The 12639-nt window shown below is 33.7% G+C and overlaps 1 protein-coding gene across 1 annotated transcript in view; it reads right to left on the bottom strand.

Annotated features, from left to right (window-relative positions):
• The window catches only part of LOC120627375 (CUGBP Elav-like family member 4), a 92387-nt gene extending 84087 nt beyond the window's left edge, over nt 1–8300 (bottom strand). Inside the window, exon 1 of the mRNA XM_039895368.1 lies at nt 8199–8300. Within this exon, the coding sequence (XP_039751302.1) occupies nt 8199–8300 (102 nt within the window). The remainder of the gene's footprint in view (nt 1–8198) is intronic.
• Nucleotides 8301–12639: the final 4339 nt, after the last annotated feature.

Raw genomic sequence — 12639 nt, 5'->3', positions numbered from 1 at the left:
CTAACTTTTCTAACAAGTTGCCAACTAGTAGTCTTTTTAAAAACCGCATATTGTGATAGTGACGGTTGTAAACTCATCGCATATTTGTACTCGGATTAAAAGCCACTGTTAGAAAATTTAATCGGGTAGCTTTTCTTGGAAGCGGTGATAGCAAAGTGGTAAGCCTCTATCGGTGCACCTAGTTAGTAGTTCGATTCCCGGCATGCACCTCTAACTTTCTGCAGTTACCTCCTTTTCAAGTAATTAAATATCACTTGCATTCTCGATAAAGGAAAACGACCTGAGAAATTCGACATGCCATTCTTTATGATATTTTCAAAGGGGTGTGCAGTTAACCAATCTGAGATTATTACAAATTTACTACTCGCACTTGGGATGCAGACATCAAAATTAAGTTGAGTTATTTTACACTAGTGTGGAAAAAATATGTTTCTAGACTAGAGTTTTTAGTGTTCAATTATATGTAACTAAGTCAGCGTTAAGAGTTTTTTACAACACATTGCTCAGTGAGATTTTAATACTCCTTTTTTTAGAGGAAAAATGGCCAGCTTTGTCCGTTTGCAATTATATAAACACACCCTTTAAGAGAATTAATGTCGGGCTTCCGTAGGCAAGGAGAAAAGGAAAAAATATGACGAACAAGCAGATACGGTATTGGGATTAACTTCGTTAATGGATTATTGATTTATAACCGGCCATAATGTGGCTTAGTGGATGGGGATTTTTAATAAGGAAATGGTTCGAGTAATTAAAGTAGGAAAATGTTCTTTGTGACGGATTTCGTGATTTATATGTGAGCCCTGGAGGGATAACTTAATACGTCATGTTGTCAATAGTTACTTTATTTTGTAATGTATATTATCGAAAGCGTTCTTTATCTGATAGAATCAACTAACTCAGACAATACTGCTTTTATTCCATTACAAGTTAGCCATTGAATCAACACCTACGTTTTTTCATTTGGAAAAAATCAAAATTCTACTTGATAAATAATATGTAGGTACACTATAAACTATAATATGACAAAGTTACCAGCTGGATTTAAATACAACTCCATTTGTAGCCCTTACATAGCTTGCCGTTATAATTACTTTGGTGAAATAATGAACCAATACTTTACCGACCCACTATAGTGCACTGGTCTCCTTCTACAATGATATGAAGGCCGTAGTCAACAACGCTGGTCATGTGCGGACTGGCTGACGTGCACCGCTTGAGAGCACTATAGAAAACTCTCAGGTATGCAAGTTTCCACACGATGTTTTCCTTTTCATTTTTTTTACTATTCACACATCGCCATCTAGCCCCAAAGTAAGCGTAGCTTGTACTATGGATACTTAGATGACCGATGAATATTTTTTAATAATATACATTATAAATAAATTACTTATTAAATTTAATAAATTAAAAATTTTAAAATAATGACAGTGTATAGTCAGTACATATTTGAAAATTTAATGTACGCTCATAAAAACATTTCTAAGTTTAAGAAAAAATGTGACTGCAATAATGTAAACATTAGAAGTAAGAATAAACTTACAATGCAATATACCAGGTTACATAAAATTCGTAATTCGTTTAAAGGAAATTGCATACAATTCTAGAATAAACTACCAATTGACATCTTGGAGATGTCTCTTAGAATGTCCAAGTTTTTATTAAGCGTAAGCTTATAGAAAAGTCCTATTATAAAGTTAATTAGTATAAAGGACTACGTAAACGATAAAAAAGCTTGGGTGTAAATTATTGCTCTAACCCTGTTGCTCTGCTAATAATTTAAAATGACATTGTGAGATGGTGATAACAAAAAAAAAACACCCGGCTAAGTTTGTTGTGGGCTTCTTCTTAGACCAGGACGCGTTTGGAACCCTCGTAGCTTTAGTTTTAAATTTACGTTTGTGGTTATCGCCATCATCTCACTACCGTGTAATTCTTATGTGCGCATCAAAAGTGCCACCTGTGGGGCCTACTTGAATAAATATATTTTTGACTTTGACTTTATAATATATAGATAAACACCCATACATTGAAAAATCATTCATGTTCTTAAAACAAATATTTTCCAGTTGTGGGAATCGAACCCACGGCCTCGGACTCAGGAAGCAGGGTCGCTGTCTACTGCGCCAGTCAGCCGTCAATTTAATTGCGCGTCATTAAAACGCACATAACTTAGGTAACTTAGTGGTGCGTGCTGGGATTCGAACTCGGTCCTCCGAAAGTTGAAGTCTTACCGGGCTATTACCGCTTCAGCTAGTAAGATTCAATATCAAGTAAGATTGCAGTCAAATTTAAACTTTAATATGAATAAAAAAAAAGTGTGTCTTCTTATGTACACGCGTTAGAAGTTATACTTACAAGATAAAAATCTTTTCATAAATTTTCTCTTTCGCCTTTCTACGGTTGTAGAAAAAACGACACCAGCAATAGAAAGAAAGGTATTTAATACATTGAAAGTTTTATTATCTTACTAGCTGTTGCCCGCGACTTTGTCTGCGTTTGATTTTGTTTTTAAAGTATTCAGTATCGCTTAGCCTTAAGTGAGTATTGCAGTATATATATATATATATATATATATAAAATGTGACAAATAATTTGCAATAAAATAAAATTGCGACTTTAATTAAAGATCTAAGATATCCTATCTCTTAAGTTGGACAAGACTGCTCACGGTGAGCCAATTTTATTTAAAATCGGTTAAGTAGTTTAGGAGTCCATCGCGGACAAACATCGTGACAGGAGATTTATATATATTAAGATATAGTTAAATACAGTTTCTATAAATATCACAAAAAAAATTTTACATAATCACTGACGTAGTTCGGTGTACATAATTAAAGAAATAGCACATAATAAACATAATTAAATTTGGAATAATAATAGACTCATTATAGGACAACCAACCATTAAAATTTGAGATTTTTGCACCATTGAATCAATTAAATCACCGGAATGAGCCAACGATTCGATCAGGGTGTCGATTTTTTGTGACAGTGTGCGCGCGCATCGTAAAAATTATCTCTCATAATTTTCCCCTAACGCGCCCAAAGAAGTATAACTTCAAAAACAGTGTTCGAGAAATCCCAAAAAACATTTTGTGTTTAAATAGTACTTTCGAATTAGAATTCAAGTACCGGCGATATGTTACAAGCAATTACGTTGATGTTACGAGTATAGCTGAAAATAAAATGCCTGTTTCGCGCTCCACGAATATCCGGAATACGTTTGCTAACCGATACATAGTCTCGATGGCCCCGACAGTGTGGAGTGTGGAGCGTGCGCGGGCGGACCGCTAATTAAAACTTAAGCGACTGCCCCGGACAGTCAATTTTAGGACTTTTTGCTTAACCTCCCCGAAACCGTACATACTTGTGCTACATGTACAGCGCACCACAGAAATTCTGCGATACAATGCATCTATAAAACCTTGCTTTCATACTAACAGTTTATTTCTTTGTTTGCAGTAAAGAAAGTTTCTTTACTCCCTAACTGAGCAACCAATAAACATGATTTGCATTGAGTTAATTGAAAGGACGGCGAGAAATATAAGCTAGTTTTCATCTCACACGGGATTTATAAAAAAAAAATATAAAAACGGACGAAAGACCCGGGAAAGAGCTAGTGAGTATTAACTAGCTAGTAAAAAAACTACGATGCCACAGACACACAAACACACGTCAAACTTATACCACCCCGTGGTTTTTGCTTCGGGGGTAAAAACATATTTTGTTTTTTATTTAACTGTAGCTATACTCACGCAAAATCCCTACAGCCTCTCCTATTGCCACACCCATAGCCACAGCTATACATTCTTTAACTTTACCTACCACTCCCAAACTAAATGTAACGAAATGAAAACTACTCACTCACTGTTTACTTATTATAGATATATATTTATATTTATATTATATTAATATTTACTATATTATTTTTATGTATTTTGTATATATAGTATATTCAAATGTTATTGTATTAGTATGTAGAATTTTGTTATTATTTAGATATATTAAATATACTTAGTAGATTTGACCTATACCACAATTAAATCATCTTACTCACATCCTGGGGTAGCTGGAAGAGATCTCTTATAGAGATAAGCTTTCCTTTGTATACTTCATGTATCTTATGTTCACAGTCACAATGTATGGTACATAAATAATAAATAAATAAATAAAAACTTGAAAATTATTTGTTATCTGATCAATGCTCTAGATTCATTAGGAAAGTGAAGTGATGGCTGGTACCTAGGATCTAACAAATTATTTTGATGAAAGAATGAATGAATAAACTTTTATTGCACACCTTAGAAAAAAAGTAGTTACAGAGATATAAACAAAGAACAAGTACGAGAGAGGCAGGCATAGTAGAGGTAGGCAAGTAAGAGAGTACAATTTGGTGGCCTTATCGCTACATAGCGATTTCTTCCAGGCAACCAAAGGCGTAAAAGGAAAAAGAGGTAAGTTGTGCAATGAATAAGATTTAAAAATTATACAAGTATATAAATAAAATATATAACTATAATTTATTATTTTAATCCTGGAAAAATGCGTGAAATAGCCAAAGATAGAGCTCTAAAGCACTATTCCCAATATTACATTGTCCCTAAAAAGTTAAATGAATAAACATATTTTGCTGAAATTTGCTATCTTTGATGTTTGAATACATATTATCTTATAAAAAGATAAATACCGTAAACCATACACGTGACAGCAGTTGATGGTTCATAACAAAAAAAGTTGACGTAACTTTGGTTGCCCGTTGTACAGTCTCCTATGTTCAACAACGATGCAATTTGTTTGCAAGCTGAAAGCTTTTTGTTTGATATCAAAGTTAAAGGGGTTTTGGAGAAAGGTTCGTAGAGTTATTTGGGTATGTATAATTAGAAAAACAAATGAGCTTAAGCGTGGGTTTTTTTCTCCCAATCGTATACCGTTAATGCCTCGTTAGTTAATGCTAGCTTGTTTAACATCCACGAGGTCCTGGTTTCGAATCCCGAATCGGGCAATAATTGAGGTATTGTGTCTTTAGCAGTTAGGAAATTGGCGGTGTCAACGCCCGTGCCTCGGAGAGCACGTTGAGTCATCAGTCCCGATTACTATCACTAACTAGTGACAATAGTCGTTAAAGCCCATAAACCCGCTTTCGAGCAGCGTGGTGGGTATACTCTATGATCATCTTACCTATGAGAGAGGAGGCCAGTGCCCAGAAAGTGGGACGTTAAGGTGCTGATATATACTTTTAAAAGACATTTTGTGCCGATTACTTTGTTTCTTGACGTGTCATCCTGGTAGAATCTGCCTGGTAGACTCAAATACATTTGAAATTATTGCAAAAATACAACTCCAAGACGTCATTCAAGAGGTGTTCATAATATTTAGTTAGCTATGCATTATATTTATGTAGCGTAGGGCACTACAAAGTGAACACTGTAAGATAATCTTTACCTAAGCAAACAAAAAAGAAGATTCCTACATTAAGAAAACATAATATTTTATAGGATCGTTAAAATATATCTAATCTGAAAATGTGGATGACATTTTAATTAATATCCTAGCAAAAAGCACAAAAAAAAAAACTAAATTAAAAAACTAAAATACTGAGCGCAATTTTTAAATAATATTCCGCTTGTCAAACAAGCACTTTTTGTTAGGTCCTTTGTACTGCACTCGTTATTTTTGATACTTGTTTCTGTTAGTTGGCGCGAATGTTTTTTAACGTTTTTGATTCACAGTGGCGCATTTATAAATTTGTCTCTTTACACTCTGCTGCGGCTTTTAGGAAAATTAGTAAGTTTTATAAAAAATAGAAGATAAGCAAACTCGCATATTTATTTAAAGTGTTATAATTCAACTTATAACTAAACTGATTACTGTAAATTTAGGCTCGCGTGAAATGGTGCCGAAGGGAGTGCTTGCTGCATTTGCATGCTAAATAGCCGGATTGAAGTCGCATAAATGCTACCGAGTTTCATAAAATTTTATTACTTATTTATGAATATCTGTATATCAGGTTTTGATTAAGCAAAATCGGCAGAAGCCTTTAACTTCAGTTTAACTTAAGCACGTTCATCTTATAATAATCATACATCAAGTATAAAATATCTAAGCATGACAAGTTTGTTGTTAACAATAACTTTTCTTCTTAAATGTTTTTATAGTGGGTATATAGTTAAACCTAATATATCTTAATTTTTTATAGGCAGATTTTATTAACTTTGTAACGTAATTAATGAAAATATTTCGCAATAATTGTGTAACTTTACTCATATTGTTAACTGTGCACTCTGACCTTTATAAACAAGCACTTGTTAAGGTACACATCCGAATGTTTACGAACATACTCGTATTGTTAGCAGGAAATATTATGTATTTTCTCCGTGCATGCCGGTAAATTAATTGTTCATTGAAATGGGAGAGCGGTCATAATTTCACTAGTGTATCGAAACTATAAATGTAAAACGCATTGTCTAAATATTATACAACCTTAAACCTTTTTGTTTTAATAAGACTTTATAATTATTGCGTATCCTACCTGTTTAATATTTGACTTATCTATATCTCTAAAATAATATCAAATATGTATAAACTAACTAACTAAAAATATCTAGGCGTAAATTTCCTCTATTTTCTTTGCCCTTAGTCGGATCAAAATACGCTCTTAATAGTTATATTTATAGAGCTACTCAAAGCTATAATAATTATTTCTCGGATTTAGATTTTTTAATCTTACTCATGGTCAGTTAAAAAAAACATCTTTATTCTAAATTCTAACTTCTAATTGTTCTACGTAAAAGTACTACTTATGTTTTCACATATCACATAATAATATGTGTTTTTTTCTCTCAAGCCCATATTCTAAAGTTTCATAATTAAGTTATGTTTGCTGTCAATTTTAATGTATTCGTTAGATTTATTAGCGGCTACTTAATTGGTGTATGTGTTATTTTATTTGTACAAATTTTAAGTATTAAGTATACGGTTTGGGCCTTAATAAATAAAATAAAATAAATAAAATAAAATAAAATAAAATAAAATAAAATAAAATAAAATAAAATAAAATAAAATAAAATAAAATGAAATGCAATGAAATGAAGTGAAATGAAGTGAAGTGAAGTGAAGTGAAGTGAAGTGAAGTGAAGTGAAGTGAAGTGAAGTGAAGTGAAGTGAAGTGAAGTGAAATGAAGTGAAGTGAAGTGAAGTGAAGTGAAGTGAAGTGAAGTGAAGTGAAGTGAAGAGAAGTGAAGTGAAGTGAAGTGAAGTGAAGTGAAGTGAAATGAAGTGAAGTAAAGTGAAGTGAAAAATATTCTTCCTCTAATGTAACGCCATCTATCAACATAAATGTTCACGAGGATACATTATAAACCTCTTTTCTCGAGTTCGTATATCGAACCTTTTTTAAAGTCACCAGTGTTATTTACAGTCATAAGTGCTATTTAAATATATAAATAAATCAATCTCGTCTTTATTTCGAATGGGATATTATAAACATATGCAACAAATGCGAACAAAGTTTAATTTACCTCAATTAAATGGGACTGTAAAAAATATTTATTTGTTTTATATGTTCAGTTCCATAACAACTCAACTACTCGTAACATTTGTTACCATTCAACTAAAACTAGGCTATTAAAGTGACATATGCGGCATAAAACAAGATAGAAACAACTAGTTTGAATGCTCTAAACACCGTATAAACTCGCTTTCCACATTAAGACCACGATTCAGCTTAGTTTAGGGTTTCAACTTTCTGATTTTAATTACTTAGGTGATATATGGGTATAACTTAAAGTAAGTTTGTTATTTAAATGTAAAATTTAGGTTTCATTACTTTACTCATTTACACATAGTAAAAATTTTATAAAATTAAAAACTACAGGATTTTCTTCTTTTTTCCAGGTTCTTTCTGAGAATAACTTTATAAACCCACTTTATAAAACATAAACAATATCAATATATTTAAATAGTTTTCTTCTTAATTACCTTCAAATTATTTTAAGAATCGAACGTATTAACTGAACTCTAAAGAATTGGATACACGCAGTTCAAAAGCACTACGAAACACGGTAGAGCAATTAACATCACAACAAGAATACGGTTTATACGCTTTCGTGTCTAAAGACTGTATGAAGTGTAAAACGCTGTAAACACATATCTTTGTTATCACTTTAAACAAGTATTCCGAAGCGAATAGCAAGCACTTACCGGCATAGTTTGACTCCCGTGCAGGCTTGTGATGGCTGCTTGCGCTTCCTGGTGTGAACTGAACTTGACGAACGCGCAACCTGCCAACAAACATACGTACATGTTAGATTTAATTAAATTGGTCAAGACTAGTTAGTTGCACTTGATTCCATTGAACTTATACTTATTTTCAAGACGATTGATCGCAACAGTGATAAAAGTATTTCAACGATGAAAATCTAATTTATCTAATATATTGAAACAACCAATTCTTGTATAATATTAAAAACACGAAAGTGTGTTTGTTTGTTAGTCCTCACTTCACTCCCTAAGTTACAATAACTGTAAGTTTTTTTAGTTGTCTAATCTTCTATCATATATATATATATGATAGAAGATATATATATATATATATAGGCATACCGTTAGGCTATATATATATATATATAGCCGTATAGGCTCCGAAACGGCTGGACCGATTTGAATGAAACTATCAGGGAATCTCTGGATTGATCTGGCGGGTAATCCTGTAAAGTATGGTGACGATCGGAGCACTCCTATTTTTGAACTGTCAAACTGTCAAATACAGCTTTTATTTATTATGATGATATTCTATTGTTGGGTGTACATGGGTGTAGATATGATACACCCGCCCGTGAAGAGAATAGAAGATAATGAATACGTAGAGAAATAAATGATTTAATATATTATGAGACTTAAATTAAAAATTTAATGATGTAAGTTTATTGTTTAAATAAAATAAAGCAAAATCTAGCCCGGCGAAGCGGACTGGGTACGCTAGTAATTAATAAATATAACTTAAACATAGTTTAAAATCTCGGTGAATTTTCAACCATGAATGTTTGTATAGCTATCAGCTTTCAAACTATGCTACTTTCATCTTGTTAACACCCGGGCCCCTCAATATAGGGAGCTGTATCAATCTCTTTAACTACAAAGAAGATTATTGGGATACAAAGGAGGGTGATAACGTAAATATAACTAGCAGTTGATTGGGTATAACGCACTTATATAACTAACTTGTGTAACATTCTATATTGATTACAGATCGCTTATAGAGTTTGAACTTTTAAAAAAAGTTATTTTTATTAAATTAAACTCTTATCGTTACTTCTTCCGAACTACCCTATTGGCGAGGTGTTAAGTTTATTGTTTCCACTGTATGTTAGCCTCACCTGCTGGAAAGTAATGATGCAGTCTCAAACGCTAACGGATTAAGGGTAAGTTGCGGTTTAAGAAATTTATTGTTTTCATAAGAACTGTATTCACTTACATGAAAACTTAAGCTATTTCATGATAAGCAGAGCGTGCTACACAAAAGAAAATACTTAATTCAATATGCCAAAATAATTAATTCATATGCAGCTATCCGGTAAAAGTATACAAAAATATGAGGGTATTATCAAGTATGGTACCATTGTAACAAAATCCTACTAACGCTAGGCATATCTACGTCATGAACTGGATACATAGACACAATTTGTGCCTTTGTTACACAAATTTAATTGTACCTACATTTGTTGTTTTTGTTTCTTTTATTTTATTTTTTTCTTGTGTGCAATAAAGTATTTTTGATTGATTGATAGAGGTAGAGTGACAAGATGTGCCTCAGTTTGTAGATAGGAGACATCGTTATTATAAATTAATTAGGTATATCTAACTAATTTCACCGCGACGTCATATGCTATGTCGTTTAGCGGCACGTCTTTGTCGGCAACCAGAAAAATTCCGGAATTGTAAATTCCCAAAATTTCCCAACCGGGTATCGAACCCAGGAACGCGCCAGGGAGATCGTCAAAAACGTCTAGATATAAACCATATACTCATTGGTACTCATCTTTTTTCTAAAGTTTCGGCTTTTTCTGTACAAGACTCTTGACACTTATTCTAATATGCTGAGCAAAGCTGACGACCCCGCAGATTAAAACGGTATATTATTACTAGGAAACTATCCTTTCAGCCTACGGAAATTATCTCTTAGTCTAGAATCTACCGTCACGTCATATTAACACGATCTGCATACGTAATAGGAATTAATAATTCTTATGTCTAGTGTCAGGTCACCGTTTAATTTCATTTGTTATAATGCGATTGCTATCGGAAATTTAATTACACCATAAATAAATAAATATACTACGACAATAAACACATCGCCATCTAGCACCACAGTAAGCTTAGCTTCTGTTATGGGTACTATTTTTGAATATTATAAGTATATAAGTATTTATGTATATTACATAAATACTATATATTACTATACATAACACTTACTATATATTATTATATACATATAAACACAACATTCATGTTCATCACACAAACATTTTCCCACGGCCAAAGTGAACCCACGGCCTTGGACTCAAAGAGCAGGGTCGCTGCTCACTGCGCCAATCGGTTGTCAAACACCATATATACCATATCCGTGATATGTCTGCGCACAAACACTTTATATAACGGTGGCCAGCTTGTGACCTCATTTGTAATCATTATTAAACCCTCACCGGCCTCCGGCACGGGTCTCCTCACAGAAAGAAGGGTTTAGGGCGTAGTCCACCACGCTGGCCAATTCCGAATTGGTAGACTTCCTTTGAGAATACAATGGAGAACTCTATCTATGCAGGTTTCTTCACGATGTTTTCCTACCAGTGTGTGACCTAAAGAGTGAAGAGAAAAATTACCAAGACGGGTATCGATACCGCTTGTCAACAACACGAGTAAACATGCGTCTGTCACGCGCGCGTAGCGTAGCGTGAGATGTCATTGGATAGAGGCAGGTGTTACTTTGCAGAATTCCATGATATACAGTGAATATAAATATTAATTTGTTATACTCCGCGAAAAGCAGGAGAATATGTACGTGCACCGTACATATCAGATCTTTTTTTTATTCCCCTACAAGTTAGCCCTTGAGTGCAATTTACCTGGTAGTGATGATACAGTCTAAGATGGAAGCAAGCTAACTTGTTAAGGATTATGCTGTTAGGAAAGCGCTGCTTTTTGTGCGGTGTTGCATATCTGTTTCTTCTGTCACTAAAATAAGTTTATGACACGCAATGTTAAGAACTATTGAATTGTACTAATCTACGCGCGTTAGTTTCTTTGAATCATATAGGTTGTTGTATAAGTGTAACAACCATTATTTATGTTAATTTATCACACGTAAAGATGAAAACTATCCCTTGAACCGTGCAAACTGTCGCGCCGGCGTGTCGCCTTGTCTTGAAAACGTCACATCATATTAATGTAATTTGCATACAAGCGAATTGTAAGAGAACGGGAATTAATTATGACAAAGGTTTATATGTAAGCAAGGATACAGTGTGGTATAATTTTTAATAAATTTGCTCGTAAAATGTTTTTCAAACCTTACTTTTTTTACAGTTTTCGTTGGTACCAGTTCTGTTGTAGCTATACAAATCTATTGTATAATTAAAGTACCAGTTTTAAAAATAGTATAACCCATAGCCACGAGAAACAATATAAAAAAGGCAGCACTACTTTAAATACTGTCAATTTTAGTTTAATTTAGTGATTTTTGTACAACAGAATCGGTAGCATCTATTTGATCAAATTTGTATATTGAAATGGTGAATTGGTCAAAAAACTACTTATTCAACATTAACGGAATGTTTATGGGATTTATTCATCATTATCGCACTCAGCTCAACTTTATCTTCTTTAGGATTGACTCACTTCTCCAGCAACAGTCGTCCCTTAGCTGTATCTCAGACTAATCCAAAATTTCCTGTGCTATACTTATTCTTTTCGCATTCTGGAAAGTTTTATCAAGAATCCGGTAGCATCACTTCTTATAATTTTTACGAAAAAACGTATGTGTAGTGTATACCAGGCATACCTCTCCATTTATGAGATCATTCTCACCCCAAGCCGCCGACCCTCCGAGCGGACACAGCATGGCGCGCGGCGGCTTTGTCGATGGCTTAACACCTTAACATTTAGAACGTTGTTGGCGGGACTAGACAACTTCCAAAATCACCTAGACTAGTAGAAAGTTCAATATAAAGAACAGTTTCCTTACATGGCAATGGATAGAGAATGGGAATTAATTATAATGACAAAGGTCCTTACGTGTAAGTAAGGGCCGTGAGGATCATCCGTACTTTACACACAGTAATTTGCATGCGTAATTTCATTTGTGAGAACAATGAGGCCAGGTTATCGGGCAAACTATTTAGTTGCTGTTTTAGTTTTGTAGTTAGTTAAAATAAATTTGATACATTTAGATTTTTCAGCGGGCGATGGAGATAGCTATGGTAGGAGTATCTCTACGTGATCAAATCAGAGATACGTGGAAGAGCAAGAGTTAGTGATATAGCTCAACGAGACGCGAAGCTGAAGTGGGGTTGGCAGGGCACATACTATAGCTAAGAGAGGCGATGGACGTTGGGATCCCAAGGTGCTGGAATGGCGACTCCGCACC

Source organism: Pararge aegeria, chromosome 11 (assembly GCF_905163445.1).
Source record: "Pararge aegeria chromosome 11, ilParAegt1.1, whole genome shotgun sequence".
Classification (NCBI taxonomy): domain Eukaryota; kingdom Metazoa; phylum Arthropoda; class Insecta; order Lepidoptera; family Nymphalidae; genus Pararge; species Pararge aegeria.
Note: the sequence above shows the minus strand (reverse complement) of the source record. Positions and strands in the feature narration are given on the sequence as shown.